Source organism: Eptatretus burgeri, chromosome 11 (assembly GCF_056783735.1).
Source record: "Eptatretus burgeri isolate ZD-2024b chromosome 11, Ebu_testis_v1, whole genome shotgun sequence".
Lineage (NCBI taxonomy): Eukaryota > Metazoa > Chordata > Myxini > Myxiniformes > Myxinidae > Eptatretus > Eptatretus burgeri.
Window position 1 is genome coordinate 22,456,002 of NC_140971.1, and position 16,373 is coordinate 22,472,374.

General features: G+C 45.3%; 1 protein-coding gene across 6 annotated transcripts in view; it reads left to right on the plus strand.

The window, feature by feature from the left end:
- The window catches only part of WLS (Wnt ligand secretion mediator), a 61,103-nt gene that overhangs the window by 35,365 nt on the left and 9,365 nt on the right, over positions 1-16,373 (plus strand). For all 6 annotated transcript variants that reach the window (XR_015049144.1, XM_085845536.1, XM_085845537.1 and 3 more), the window contains exons 7-9: positions 4,791-4,959; positions 10,092-10,189; positions 10,374-10,437. Coding sequence is in view for 5 of the 6 variants with exons in the window: in XM_085845536.1 (XP_085701662.1) it covers positions 4,791-4,959; positions 10,092-10,189; positions 10,374-10,437 (331 nt within the window). In the remaining variant the exon portion in view is untranslated. The remainder of the gene's footprint in view (positions 1-4,790; positions 4,960-10,091; positions 10,190-10,373; positions 10,438-16,373) is intronic.

A 16,373-nucleotide genomic window follows, 5' to 3' on the forward strand; every position in this document is an offset into this window, starting at 1 on the left:
CAGTGGAAAAAAGGCATTCAGGATCATTGGTATCTCACGCAGTGAGGCTGAGTCTTTGGGCCTCTCACTCTCTCACCGCAGACAGGTCGGTAGTCTCTCTGTCTACTACCGTGTCCTCTCTGGTCTCGCCTCCCCCTCCCCCGCTCTCCCTCCCTATCTTCCAGCAACCCTCTTCTGGTAAAACTACTAAAATAATGAATCGCTGCTCACCTTCACTCTTTTATTCCTCTTTTTCCACACCTTTTGAATAAACTTCCACACCCTCTTCAATCCCATTCTTCCCTCCAGGCCTTCAAAACAGCTGTTCACCACCACCTTTTATCTTCCCCCATCCAAAACCACGATCTTTTCTACCCACGTTAATCCACTCCAAACCTACCTCCTTAAAATTTCCTGCTTTCCTTTCTGAAAGTACCTGAAGTGTCCATCTTGTATACACCGTGTGTCCCGCCCCATCCCTCTCCCTTCCATCGATCTCCGAAAGTCTCTTCCCCACTGTTTTGTCCTTCCCTCTCCCGCCCCCCCTTGTCTCCAGCCACCCTTATTGTGTGTTGTGTGTTAGCTCCCATACGTTACTCGACAATGTGTACAAAAAAAGAAAGAAAAAAGAAAAGAAGTCAATGGATTTGAGGTCAAAGGCCAAGATCACAAAATCGTCCACTTGCGTCTGATTGACTTGAAATTTGAAGCGACTGTAAGTTTCCGTATTGGGTTACTGAAGCCTATTTGAGGGCTAAAGGTTAATGTCAAATAAAATTGTCAATTTCCATCGTATTGGCTTGAAAGTTGAGCAGAATTTGCAAATTGGGTCACTGAATCCCATTAGGTTTCCTGGTGAGGAGGGTTTATGGATATGGACACCCAGCACATTTTGAAGCAAAACCTGTCAAAGAGCAGAGGAGCTCCTTGTGAGCCAACGGCCATCCATATCTGGGACCAAACTGCCCCTGCAGTTGGGGTACCTGTTTCTAAGAGGTTGGTGGCAGGATTTGCACTCCGGCCACTGTAAAATACTTCATTCCTCAAAACTCATTAAAAAAACGCAAAGAAAACTGAAAACGCACTCAGCGGCTGCCTTTTGCAGGGCAGCTCACCGGATGACGTGATTGGGGCAAAGCCTTCAGGACCCCCTACTCTTTGATGATAGGAGAAAAAGCACAGGGTAACTTAATCTGAGGTGGTCCCTTTGGGTAGGTGCCTGGAATGTCCTCTCCCGAAGATCACCCGTCTCTGCTATCATCTGAGCTTCAGCGTTTGAACATCGGTATTGCAGCACTCTGAGGTTAGGAGCCCGGCTAGTGGTGAGATCATCGCGGGTGGTTACACTTACTACTGGTCTAGTCGTTCTGATGGTTACCATGCACAAGGAGTTGCTGTATCTGTGTCCATTAAGCTGACTCCCATGATCATTGAGGTAATACTGGAAAATGAGCGTATTATGAGACAGGATTCATTCATCACTCCTTGGGTGTCATTTCCCTGGTCTCTTTATATGCGCCGACTGAGGCGAGTGATTTCACTGTGAAGGAGGCATTCTATGCCGCGCTCGAGTCTGTGGTTGATCAGTGCCCCAGTAGGTGAGATACTCTTCTCGTCTTGGGGGATTTCAATGCATCGACTGGCACTGACAGGGATGGTTATGAGACTTGTTGCTCCCCATGGGTCTGGAACTGTGAACCTGAATAGCACTAACTTCCTTGACTTTGCAAGAAGTTGTGGTCTTGGCATGGCTGGTTCATGGTTTAATTGCTGGATTGGTATTCCAACGCTGGTGGTGTTCATATTCCTCAATTCTGAACACAGGCTTGTTGTTACAACTCTGAAGTTGCAGCTTAAACCCAGGAGAATGGTACTATCCCAGCCTTGGCTGGATGTTGGCAAGCTCAAGGATGAGAGGGCAGCTGAGGAGTTTGTGAGCAGGCTGAGTGGGGATTTGGGGGTCTGGGTGTTTCGGGAAATCCTGAAGAATTGGGGAGTGCCTTTATGACTACCATCCTTGATTTTGCTGGTGGATGTCTTGGAACCGACCGTCAGGCGAAGAAGAACTTTGCTTCCCGAGTGACACTCGATACCATTGACCAGAGTCACAGGGCCAGGCTTAATGGCAGAGCTGAGCTGTTCAGGGAGCTGAGACATAAAACTGCACATGCACTGAGGGTGGACAAGGATACGTATGTGCGAGGAATCTGTGAAGTTGTTGAGCATCACTTGTGGTCAAGTGATTCTCGTCCTGCTTCGAGGGGAATTTGTACTTTGCATTCCTCCAAGCCCTTCCCTCGGTGTACTGTACTTAGAGCGGAAGGTGGTGGGCTCTTGACAAAGGAGTCCGAAGTGAAGGCCCGTTGAGCCGGTTACTTTGAGCTGCTGTATCAGGCTGACCCACCAGCTGTTGAGTTGGATGTCAGCGGTGTAACTAATGCTATTGCTGACCCTCCACTCAACTCTAAACCTCCTTCGTTTGTGGAAACGCAGGCTGCGGTGAACCAATTGAAAAGGAGCAAAGATATTGTTTCAAATTTGGAATTCAATTGCACACAACATACAGGTTCCCTTAGTCATCTATGTCGATAAGTGCATGTTCCCTAGATAGCTCACCTTCCATTGTTTAAATGTTTTCAAATCGATTAGATGCGCTGCGGATCGATTTAATAGTTAGGGAGCGAACAATGGAGACGTCCCTCCCCCTCTTCTGTGAAGAGGAAGAAGAACCCTGCGGTGACGTCAACAACTCCCTCCCACCCGTGGTTGAGCGGGGGGTGGATCACGAGGGCATGAGTCACTCCGGGTGCGTGCGAGGGGGTGCAAAGTATAAAGAGGACATCTTTTCTTTGTTTGTGTGGGAGTCCCGTGGTAGGGCTGAATTTGTGGGCTGAGTTCATGGGAGTCCCGTGGCAGAGTTTGTGTGCTGAGTCCCGTGGGAGGAGTAAGCTTTTTACTTTGGAGAGAGCAGTCATTCAGCAGGCCATCGGGTCCTGCTTGGCTTGCTTGGCTTGAGGCCTTCGGAAGCTTTTTGCTTCGGCTGGCTCAGTGAGCTTCGGCTGCTGCTTTGTTTTGGAAGGAACTTGAGCCGGTTGTTCTTATCGAGCTGTGAGTGGAGGCTTCTTCCTCTTCTTGGTTCGTGGAGCTTTTTGTTCTCCATTTTGTTTCCTGGTTTGGTGCGACGCATCGGCCTCTTCTTGGAGTTGGATCCTCGGGGAAGCGACGATCGACAGGAAGGATCGGCGCCTCGTCTCACCGGCATGTGTTGAAGCGCGGGAGGATTCGCGGGAGCTCAGGAAGGATCGCGGCGATTGGATCCAGCTCGCTCTCGCTGGAGCCCGGGTCCGGACAAGTTGAAGACCACACGAGGTGGAAAGGTTTGAGTCAAGCTCTGAGTTTCAGCTCACCTGTTCTCCGAGCTGGAGCTCGTGATTAAAGGCTTCAGCCACCGTGTGCGTGTGCGTGTGCGTGTGCGTGTGCGTGTGTGCGTGTGTGTGTGTGTGTGTGTGTGTGTGTGTGTGTGTGTGTGCGTGTGCGTGTGCGTGTGCGTGTGCGTGTGTGCGTGTGTGCGCGCGTGCGCGTGTGCGCGTGCGTGCGCGTGGGCCCGTCTAATAAGTAGGAACTGCTGTTAAGTGTAAGTGACTACATAATAAGTAGACGGTTGTAGTTCTTTTGTCGTGCTTTTGTTGCTTGTATAATTGCATTCGTGTTTTGCCTTATTTAATTGCATACGTGTTTCATTATAATAAATGTCCTTGTGTGAATGTAAACCTGTTCGTTGCGTCCATTCCCTCATTGACTGAACATTTTGTGTGTTGGGAGTTAGAAAGCCGTTGGTTTGCCGTAATAGGGGGACATTTGGACCGACGGTTCTCGGCGATTACGCCGCTCGGAATCGCGCATGGACAAGCTCGCCTCGGCGGTTTGTTCCGTACGAGTTCCGTCGATGGTCGAATATCCCGGTAGTTGGATCACGTGCGTAAATTGATTGATCACGATCAATCAATTAGGTAAATTGAAGATTGGCAATCAACCCTACTCCACGTGATCTGCCGATTGGCGTATTTCGGTTCTTGTACAAGGACCCGTCACTCGGAGTTATCCGGGCGGCGATCTATATTCCGGGCGATCGGTCGGGCTGACTCGCCTTGCAGCTCCATTCAGAGCGGTCGGTTGGCTGACCCCCCGGCCTGCAACAATATTAAATTTAAACTTGCACACCTTTGAGCATATGTGTCATATTTGTGTTATGTGTAAAATGTGATCGATATTGGTAAATGGTCAAGGTCAAGGCCATCCAAAATATCTAAAACAACTATAAGGTGGCAGTAAGAAAATGTATGGACCAAATTTTTTTTATGCAAATTTGGATTTTGCAAGTATTGTGTTGTGAACGTTCTTGTTTTATCGTCTTTTATCATTTCCGAAATTGAAACTTCGCAAATACAGTATATTGGTTGGTTTGGTTTCTGATTGTATTTGTCTATGTCAATCACCTGTGGGTCACAATTTAAACCGATCTTCGTGAAACTTCACAAAATGGAAGAATTGATCGTAAGCACGAAGCCTATTGATTTTGAGGTCAAAAGGTGAACTACGTTGACATATTTCTAAAATCGTCAATTTTCATCGGATTGATTTGAAATTTGAAGAGGATTTGCATATCAGGTCACTGAATTCAACCACAAATTATTTTTATGGTCAACTTTGTTAACAGGGATTCCGCAAGTGTCATGCTCTGCACGACGTCTTTCTTGTTTTTCGTTGCTGCTTTTTTGTTTCATATTTCTTTCTGTCTTTTGTCTATTTAGGCTCATCTTTGCATTGGGGCTTTCCATGACATTGGTGAATCTGCCGTTGGAGTGGCTTTCTGTTGGATTCAACTGGACATGGATGCTGTTGTTTGGGGATGTGAGACAGGGACTCTTCTATGCCTTGCTCCTCTGCTTTTGGGTCATCTTCTGTGGAGAACACCTAATGGTCAGATGATGGGAAGGGTTTTCAGATCGAGAACATTAAAATAAAGACAGGGTTATTCGTGGTGAAAAGGCAGGGGGGTTTTAGGACATTTTTTCTTGACTTTTGAAGACACTAGTGGCCCTATTGGTCCATTGGACCAAATTTTCATTGGTCTTTATGGCCTTGTAACATACCAGCTTACTGTACTGCTTGAGCATTAGCTCGCCTTTCAACAAGCCCAGATGTGTTGAAACCAGGACAGGGATTATATGTTTGTTATTTTTATTGTCAATTGATACTACAATTATTGTTGTTCATAGTATTAGTATTAATTAATATATGCTTTGTTACAATGTTATCATTGTTTTTGTTATTTCATTTGTAATTGGAATGCCATGGCATGGAAGGATCTATTAAGCTGCTCTATACACCTCAACATGGCATGTGTTTAAAACATGGGAATTCTGGATTCCTTGTAGATAATTAGCCTAATCAACTCAGGAGGTCATGATTATCAATTTGGTGTATCACACACTCCATCAGAAAGCTCCAGTAGAACTCTGCACGCGCGCGCACACACACACACACACACACACACACACACACACACACACACACACACACACACACACACACACACACACACACACACACACACACACACACACACACACACACACACACACACACACACACACACACACACACACCTCGTCCATTTATAGTACATTAAGAAATGCAGGAAAATGGAAACATTAGATGAGATTATCATAGCAAGTACAAATAGTGTGAAAAAGCAAAATAGCAGAACATGTGGGGATATGAGATGTATATAAGCCTTTGGCTGTTTTTAAATGCTGACCTTTACTTCAGAAGTATGAAGGGATTTCTTTTTATTTTATTTATTTTCAAGCTAGTCCACGCAGCAAGTGTTTCAAATTGATCACCGGGTTAGACGCTTGCAGTAAATTCCGAATAAATACTTATCCCTAACATGGGAAGACTGTTTCGGATTTGGAAAAAGGGAGGGGATAAGGGGGAATACTTACTGGCTAAACGTAGGACAAGAAGGAAAGTTTACAAGGCAAAAAAATTAGTACAGGATTTGCCTTTAGATGTGATAAATAATGCAGATAGTAAATATAAATGATAAACAATGCAAGGTGAAGGGGTGGTGCTGCAAGAATGGTCACAGGTAGAAACTAGAAGGGCACTCAGTCGAGTGCATACCTCTGCCCCGTAATGCCTGATCCACGAGAACATATCTGGCCCAATACATTTTTGAGATATCATGCCATATATCGTTTTTGAGCCTCATCTCTCAATGGTAAAGAATGACTTTAAAAATTCTAGTCGTCGGATCCGGATTCGGATCTTCACCAAAATCGAATCAATTAGTCGTGGTCACATACCAAACCAGTCCACAAAATTTAATTTTGATCCATGCACAACTTTTTGAGATATACTGTACACAGACAGACAAACAAACACACAGAAAGGGGTGAAAACAACCTCCTTCACCTTCGGTGGCAGAGATAATGATAGGTTCAAATTATTTTGGATAGGTTGTGACTGGAACTGGTGGTGTTGGGATTTTTGGTGACTGAGAAATGGGTGGAGAGGGTGTTGGAGCTTTGGAGGGTGAATGCAGAGTTATTGTCCTAAAGCTGTTGTTTGGTAAGCATGTATTAACAATAGTATCAACATACGCCCCACAGAGAGGATTAAGTGAGGAGGAGCAGGATGAGTTTTGGTACACACTTGTGCATGTTGTTTCAGGGATTAGCGAGAGAGAAGTTGTTGTGATGGGAGGGGATTTGAATGGACATGTTGGAGAGTTAGCAGAAGGATATGAGGGTGTGCATGGTGACTAAGATTTTAGAGCTAGAAACACTCACTGAGGCTGGAAGAATACTTGAGTTTGACGATGCTTTAGATATGGTCACCCGCAACACTGTTTAAGAAGAGGCTGAGCAGACTGATCACTTGTGAGTCAGGAGGTATAAAGAGAGATGGACTATTTTCGAGATTGGCAATTAGATCGGAAGTTGGTTAAGGTGTGAAAACGATAGGTAGAGAAGAATGTTCCTTACAACATAGGTGCTAGTGTGTGATGTAAAGTTTAGTTAGAGTTGAGAAAAGAGGAAACCTTATGTCCCATGGAGAAGGGTATGGAAACTAAAAGATCAAAATGTAAAGGAACATTTCTATAGGGAACCTTTGGAAATATATCTTGGAAACTCCATGGAAAGAGAAGATGTTGAGAGTTGTTGGGACTCAAAAAGATGGGCTGCTGCGTGCTACTGATAAGACATGTGACTGGTCAAAGGGCCTAGCTAGACATGAGGCTACATGGTGGTGGATTGGGTGATTCAAGAAAAAACAGAAGACTGTTTATGATTTGGAAAAAGGGAGGGGATAAGGAGGAATACTTAGTGGCAAAACGTCGGGCAAGAAAAAGTTTACAAGGCTAAAAAATTACAGGATTCGCTTTCAGATGTGATAAATAATGCAGATAGAAGAGGGGAGATATTTAGAATAGCGAAGCAAATGATCGGTCAAAATAAGGATCTCTTCGGAGAACGATGTGTGAAGGCTGATATGGGAAATGTACTGGTGTCATGACCATGGGGAGATTAGAAATGCTTGTAGGAGTTACTATTGAGGGCCTGCTAAATGAGGAGTTCCCTTTGAACAGCGATATTCTGGAGGCAGTTGAGCCAGTGCAGGGCCCACCCACCTGAGATAAAGAATGAATGGGTGAAGAAAGCAATCGATGAAATGAAGAATGGTAAAACGGCAAGCAGCACTGGTATTGTCGCAGAGATGCTGAAGGCATCTGGTGATATTGGAGTGAATTTAATCACAAAACTGGTAAATGCAATTATAAGGGAGACATCTGTCCCAGATGACTGGTTGAAGAGTGTAGTAGTGAATGCCTTAGTATGGGGCAATGATAGGGGTCTGAAGCTGCTGGACCATGGAATGAAAGTGGTAGAGAGGGTCATAGGTAAATTGATAAGACAGAGTGTTAATATACATGAAATGCAATTTGCTTTCATGCCAGGAAGAGGCACAATAGAGGAAATTTTTACAGTTAGGCAATTACAGGAAAAATATCAACAACTGTGCTTTATATTTGTGGATTTGGAGAAGGCGTTCGATAGGGTGCCTCGGGAAGTGGTGCAATCGTCAATGAGAAAGTTCTGTGTTGAGGATTGGTTAGTTAGGGTAGTCATGGCAATGTATGATGGCTCAAATACTTCTGTGAGGGTAAATGAAGTGCAGAGTGAGGATTTTGAAGTGAAAGTGGGTGTTCATCAAGGTTCAGTCTTGAGGCCAATACTGTTCATTATGGTTCTTGAGGCTATTTCACATGGATTTAGAGGAGGCTTACCTTGGGAACTTCTGTATGCTGATGACATAGTGCTAATAGCTGACAGTGTGGAAGAGGTTCTGTTCTTGCATATGGCAGCTTGGCTGCTGATGCCGTGCCCCTCTATCAGTACACTGGTACTCATTTCGCCAACTACACCTGGTGTTAATTCAGCAGTTAATGGGGCTCAAACTCAGGACCCTAATATCCAAAGCCAGCCACCCTAACCACTAAGTCAATACCAAGCTTATGGAAGAGGTAATAGGTAAATGTACAGTATGGACGGAGGGTATGGAGGCCAGAGGACTGAAAGTGAACACAGGGAAAACTATATTGGCACCCAGTACAGCTCATACCTCCGCTACGCAATGCCTGATCCACGAGAACATATCGGGCCCAATATATCTTTGAAATATCATGTAATACATCGTTTTTGGCCCTCCCTCTCAATGGTGAAGAATCACTTTGAATATAAAATTATTATCGTATCCGATTCGGATCTTCACCAAATTGAATCAAATCTTCCTTGTGACACACCTAACATTCCACCAAGTTTCGTCTGGATCCATCCACAACTTTTTGAGATATCGTGCTATATATCATTTTAGCCCAATCTCTCAATGGTGAAGAATCACTTTAAAAATTATAGGAGTCGGATCTGGATCTGGATCTTCACCAAAATCTAATCAATTCGTCCTTGTCACACACCGAACCTGTCCACAAAATTTAATTTTGATCCATGCACAACTTTTTGAGATATCCTGCATAAAGACAAACAGACAGGGTTGAAAAGATAACTTCCTTCACCTTTTGTGGTGGTGTTGAAAAAACGGGAAGGTGGCCTTGTGCTCTCTGTAAAAAAGGTATCAGTAGCAATTCAATATTGTGTAAATCCTGAAACTGCTGGGTGCGCAAGAGGGTTCTTAACTTCAAATGTGCTGTTTGTGCAGGTAAAAAAGTGGCTCCAGTTATAGCAGAGAGATTAGTTTATGGGGCTTTATCTGTGGAATGTGTAGATAAATTCTGTTATCTTGGTGATATGATTAGTGTCCAGTGGTGGTGCAGAAGAAGCAGCAATTGCAAGAATTAGAAGTGGCTGGAGGAAGTTTTGGGAGTTGTTGTCCCTATTGACATCAAGAGGTAACTCTCTCCAATTAAAGGGAAATATTTATGCTGCTTGTGTTACAAGCATGATATTGTATGGCAGTGAAACATGGATGATCAAAAAGGAGGCTTAACGGAGGTGTGAGCCAAATGAATGAGAATGGTGAGATGGATGTGTATGTAATGTGACACTGATGGATAGGAAACCAAATGTGGCATTAAGAAATAGGTTAGGTATAGAAAGCATTCGTGAGGTTATGTGTCGTGCTCGGTTGAAGTGGTTCAGACACGTGGAAAGGATGGGGGGGGTGGGCAGCTGTGTGAAGAGGTGTATAAATATGAATGTGAATGGAAGGAGAGCCAGAATATGTCCGAAGAAAACGAGAGATGTGTTGCTGAGAGATGATCTTCAAATTAAAGGCCTAACTAGAGGGCTTGCAAGTGATCGTGCAGCCTGGAAAGCAGCCATAAGGTGAATCACGGCTTACAGATGCAAGCGTGGAAACGGCCGTGAAATGACGACGATGATTATGATAATGATGATGAGTAGGTGTAATGGCCTATATTATTTGTTGTTACAACTGCAGTTATGTCATCACCATTGATTTCATTGCAGGGATTACTTGCAGTGGTTAAGCAACTGAAAAATGTTGTTGCTTCTTTTGGTGTTTAGGACCAGATGGAAAGGAACCGACTCTCTTTTTACTGGAAACAGGTGGGAGCCATTACCTTTGGGTCTCTCTGTCTTTTCCTCTTCGATCTCTGTGAGCGGTGAGTCGATCGATGGTCCGTTTCAGTCTGTTGTTTAGTCTCCCTTTAATTTCCTCCGCTGTCCTTTTTTACTTATTTCAATAATTAATTAATTTCCTGTTTGCACTATTCCTCCATTTCTCGCTCTTCCATGAGCCTCAATGTTGTATGAAATATTTTTTTTTGCCATTATGTTTTCCCTTAGTGGAGTACAACTCAAGAACCCATTCTACAGCGTGTGGGCCACAGACACAGGGGCACATCTTGCTGTATCCTTTTGGGTTACGTACAACCTGTTTTAATTTGGGAATGGTTCTGATGCAGAAACATGGTTTATTTTTTCTGTTTTAGTTACCTCCACCACCAAAGGTGGGTGGAGGTTGTTTTAACCCCTGTCTGTCTGTTTGTCTGTCTGTCTGTGAATAGGATATCTCAAAATATTGTGGACGGATTCAGACAAAATTTTGTGCAGAGGTTGGGTGTGTGACGAGGATGAAAAGTGATTATTCACCATGGAGAGATTGGGCCAAAAACGACATACAGTAAACCCTGCAAGATCTCGGGGGTTAGGTTCTGAGAAAATGCCACGATAGTTAAAACCGCAATCGTGAAAACCAAGGGCCAATGGGAAAGCGGGGGTTTGGTTCCTGAACTTCAAGAAAATATCGAGGAAAATCGATGGCAGCCGGAAATAAACACATTACAATTGAAATAAATACGTAAATATTATATATATATATATATATATATATATATATATATATATATATATATATATATATATATATATATATTCATGTGAACATTGAAATAACCATGTGAATGCAATAAATACAGTGTGAACTTGAAAGGCACTCGATAGAGCACCTACCTCCTCCATGTAATGCCTGATCCACGAGAACATATCGGGCCCAATGCATTTTTGAAATAAGCTATTCAGTACTGTATCGTTTTTGGCCCTATTTCTCAATGATGAAGAATCACTTTGAAAATTAAATAACTCTCGTATCCAAATCTGGATTCAGATCTTCACTAAAATTGAATTGATTTGTCCTTGTCACAAACCCAACCTGTCCCCCAAGTTTCATCCGAATGTGTCGACAACTTTTTGAGATATCGTGCTTTATAAGCACGATATCTCAAAGAGCGGAGGAGCTCCTTGTGAGCCAACGGCCATCCATATCTAGTGCCCAACTGTGTCTGCGGACGTCCTCCTGCAGTTGGGTCACTTCTTATTAGGAGGTTGGTGGCAGGATTTGCACTCCGGCCACCGTAAAACCCTTCATTCCGCAAAACGCAAAAACGCAAAAAAATCTGAAAACCCACTCCGTGGGAGTACCTCCTGTGCAGCTTCCCTTCGCAGGGCAGCTCACCGGATGACGGGATTGGGGCAAAGCCTTCGGGACCCCCAATCTTTGATGATAGGAGGGAAACCACGGGGTAACATCCCTGGGTCAGATTGCGGGAGAGTGTGTCGGAGTGGTGCTGAGGTGTCGTCCACCAGACAGCGGTCTCCGTGGGTTAACCTGAGGCGGTCCCTTCGGGTGGGTGCCTGGAATGTCTTATCCCCAAGAGAGGATGATCACCTGTCTCTGTTATTATCTGAGCTCAAGCGTTTGGACATCGGGATTGCAGCTCTCTCTGAGGTTCGGAGACCGGATTGCGGCGAGATAATGGTGGGTGGTTACACCTACTATTGGTCTGGTCGCTCTGATGGTTACCATACCCAAGGAGTTGCTGTAGCTGTGTCCGATAAGCTGACCCCAATGATAATTGAGGTAACACCGGTCAACGAGCGTATTATGAGATTAAGGATTCGTCACTCCTTAGGTGTCATTTCCCTGGTCTCTGTTTATGCTCCGACTGAGGCGAGTGATCTCACCGTGAAGGATGCATTCTACGCCACACTCGAGTCTGTGGTTGATCAGTGCCCCAGACGAGATACACTTCTAGTCTTGGGGGATTTCAATGCATCGACTGGAACTGATAGGGACGGTTATGAGGTGTGTGTTGGTCCCCATGGGTCAGGAACTATGAACCAGAATGGCACTAAGTTCCTTGACTTTGCAAGAAGTCATGGACTTGGGGTGGCTGGTTCATGGTTTCAGCGCCCACAAGCTCATCGCTGGACTTGGTATTCCAACGCTGGCGGTGTGGCAAAGGAGATTGACCATGTCCTCATTGACGGTCGTTGGAGGATGATCCAGAACTGCAGGGTCTACCGGAGTGCTCAGTTCCTCAATACTGACCACAGGCTTGTTGTAGCAACTCTAAAGCTGCACCTTAAATCCTGGAGAATGGTACCATCCCAGCCGAGGCTGGATGTTGCCAAGCTCAGGGATGAGAGAGTAGCTGAGGAGATTGCGAACAGGCTGAGTGGACACTTGGGGGGTCTGGGTGCTTTGGGGGGTCCTGAAGAGTTGTGGAGCACCTTCAAGACCACCGTCCTTGATGTTGCCGGTGGATGCCTTGGAGCTCACCGCAGGGCAAAGAAGAATTTTGTCTCTCAAGGGACACTGGATACCATTGACCAGAGTCGCAGGGCCAGGCTGAATGGCAGAGCTGAGCTGTTCAGGGAGCTGAGGCGTAAAACTGTACGTGCACTGAGGGTGGACAAGGAGGCCTATGTGCGAGGAATCTGTGAGGGGGTAGAGCATCACCTGTGGACAGGTGATTCTCGTCCGGCTTACAGGGGAATTCGCGCATTACATTCATCCAAGCCCATCCCTCGGAGCACTACAGTTCGAGCAGAGAGTGGTAGGCTCTTGACAGAGGAGTCTGAAGTGAAGGCCCGCTGGGCCGGTTACTTTGAGCGGTTGTACCAGGCTGATCCCCCAACTGTCGAGTTGGACGTCAAGGGTGTTACAATCCCTGTTGCTGACCCTCGAATCAACTGTGGTCCACCTACGCTTGTGGAAACACGGGCTGCGGTGAACCAGTTGAAACGGGGCAAAGCTCCAGGGATCTGTGGCATCCATGCCGAACTTCTCAAGGCTGGTGGAAATGCTGCATTCGTGTCGTTGCATGCAGTTTTGTGCTCTGCTTGAAACACAGGCATCATCCCAACTGACTGGAAGAGGAGCCTTGTTGTCCCTCTCTGGAAAGGGAAGGGTGATCGCCAAGACTGCAACAACTACCGAGGGGTGACGCTGCTCTCAGTGCCGGGCAAGGTCTTTGCTCGGATAATTCTCGATAGGGTTCGCCACCATCTGCTTGAGCACCAGCGTCCAGAGCAGTCAGGCTTTACACCAAAGAAGTCAACGATTGACCGTATCCTTGCACTTCGGGTCCTCACCGAACGCAGACGAGAGTTTCGGCAGGGGCTGCTTGCAGCCTATGTTGATCTCTGTAAAGTGTTCGATTCAGTGAATCGGGATGTCCTCTGGAGGATTCTTGGTCTTCGTGGGGTGCCACCAAAACTGATCGATCTGATGTCTGAACTCTACTCTGGTACTGAGAGTGCTGTGAAGTGTGGTGGTACCATCTCTGACTTATTTCCAGTTGTTACTGGAGTTCGTCAGGGATGTGTACTTGCCCCCACACTTTTCAGCACTTGTATGGACTGGATTCTAGGGAGGATGTCGGAGAGATCAAGTTGCGGTGCGTCATTTGGGAATGTCAAGATCTCGGACCTTGACTTTGCAGATGATGCAGTCATCTTTGCGGAGACTTTAGACATCCTCTTGGGGGCCCTCGAGGTGCTGAATGAGGAGTCGGAGCCGTTGGGATTACGTGTTTCTTGGGTCAAAACTAAGATCCAGGCTTTCGGTGACATCTTGGATGCTGCTGTCCTGTCTGTGTCTGTTTGTGGTGAGGATGTTGAGGTCGTGGAGAGATTCACTTACCTTGGCAGTGATATTCATGTCTCTGCTGGCTGCGAGTCAGAGGTCAATAGACGTCTGGGTCGGGCCTGGGGAGTCATGGATTCACTGGATCATGGGGTGTGGCGCTGCCGCTACCTGTGCGGGAGGACGAAAGTCTGAGTCTTCAGGTCCTTGGTACTTCCAGTCTTGCTCTATGGGTGCGAGACTTGGACTCTGACCAAGGATCTGAGACGGAGACTTAATTCCTTTGGTACCAGGTCTCTTCGGAGAATCCTTGGCTATCGCTGGTCGGATTTTGTGTCCAACGAGCGGTTGCTGAGAGAGACTCGGATGAGATTTGTTACCTGCATAGTCCGTGAGCGTCAGTTGCGGCTGTATGGACATGTGGCTCGTTTTCCTGACTCTGATCCTGCTCACCAGATTCTCTCAGCGAGGGAGTCTCATGAGTGGAGGAGGCCAGTGGGTCGACCACGTGCCTCATGGTTGCAACAGGTTGACCATCATCTCAAGGAGATGGGGATGAGCCTGGCATCTGCCTGGGGGATGGCCAGACGGAGGCCCCTGGAGTACCGGCGGAAAGTGGACGCAGCGACGTGCTGTACTGGCACATGCTCCCATACCTGACCTGACCTGTGCTATATAACGTTTTTTGGCCCAATCTCTCAATGGTGAAGAATCTCACTTAAAAAATTCTAGTAGTCGGATCTGGATCCGGATCTTGACCAAAGTCTTATCAGTTCGTCCTTGTCACACACGAAATCTGTCCAAAACTTTGTTAGATACCCTGCACACAGACAAACAAACAGACAGACAAGCCGGTGTCGAGATCATGTTGCACCGCTGATTGAAATCGAGCAATGTCCACACTGAGAAGAGCTTTTTAATTCACATCAAAAGAGTACATGACAAAGTGAGACAGAGACTACCTACAGTATCCCAGCTCAGTCAAACTCTCTCCCGCAAGCAGTTTGGTTTACTTTATATATATACTTTTTCCTGCTCATCTGTTTTCATGATTTCCCCAATTTCCATCAGGTTTATATTTTCTTTCTTTGATATCATATTCTTTGCAAGTAACAACACCCCAGCACTGGTTCTGTCCTGGCCTGACAAAGCATTGATCTTTTCACGAGCAAGAAGATCTGTTATTGGTCAGGCAGATCTTTATCACAATATATATATATATATATATATATATATATATATATATATATATATATATATATATATATATATATATATATATATATATATATATATATATATATATATATATATTCTTCTCATTCTACTGCAAGATGTTCCATTTTGAACTATACCAAAACTGCTGATTTATGATCGGGCTTCTCCAAGCTCAAGGCTCAAAGAATGTTGTTACAAGGGCCTACAAGAAAGCCAGATGTTCAGCTGCACGACAAAGAGAGAGAGAGATAGCCTACTTGCTTTGATTACCAACAGTCAAAAACTGTAGTTTACTGAGAGCATTTTAAATGCTTTGGCTTCCTCAATTAAATGCTACATTCAATTGAAGAAAAGGTAATCCTACTAAAAATGGCTGCTCTCATCTTGGGAGCTGTTCAACAGCTCCACACCGGAAGGTGCGGATGGGTCCGCCGAGCATGGAAACTATAAGATATAGAGCAAAATGGATGTCATATAGCGGCTAGGGAATCACCTTAAGATTATGCATATCAAATCTCATCCAGTTCCATCTACTGATAACTATTCGGTATCCATTTGAATGAAAAGTACTGAAAATGCGGTTTGAAATCGGAAATCCCAAAGTTTGAGGGGGCGCTGTGGGTGAACAAAGATCTAAATCGAAAATCCGGCTCGATCGTTTGTGCACAATGTATTCCAAACGATTAATGTGAATTTTCATGACCATCCGACCATAACCCGAGGAGGAGCAGCATTTGGCGGGAAGGCACCTCCAGCTCTCGCATATTATCGATTTTTGTACGAATTGACCTTAGACCCCTGACCTAAGCGAAATCGGTCAATATGTCCTGAGGCAAAGTTGTAGTACTCATTGAGTACCATGGACCAGCAAAGTTTCATTCGTATCGATGCACTCACCTGGTCGCTAGGGGGCCTTCAATTTTCGCCAATTTTCGCGTATACCCTAATTGTAGGGGGCGCTGCGGGTAAAGTATTCCATACATCACAAAAACCGGAATATATTTGATAGAGCATCACCTGAAGAGCATTCGTGCCAAATTTCATAACCCTTCGTGGGATACTGGCTTTCGGAATTGATTTCGCGTGAACGGTACCGGTTTTGAAGGTTTTTTTGGTTGTTGCTCGGGAACCAAAGCGTCCCTAGCAACCATCACAATTTCCAAAGCACTCGGTCATAAGATGTACCTACCTCCCGAGTT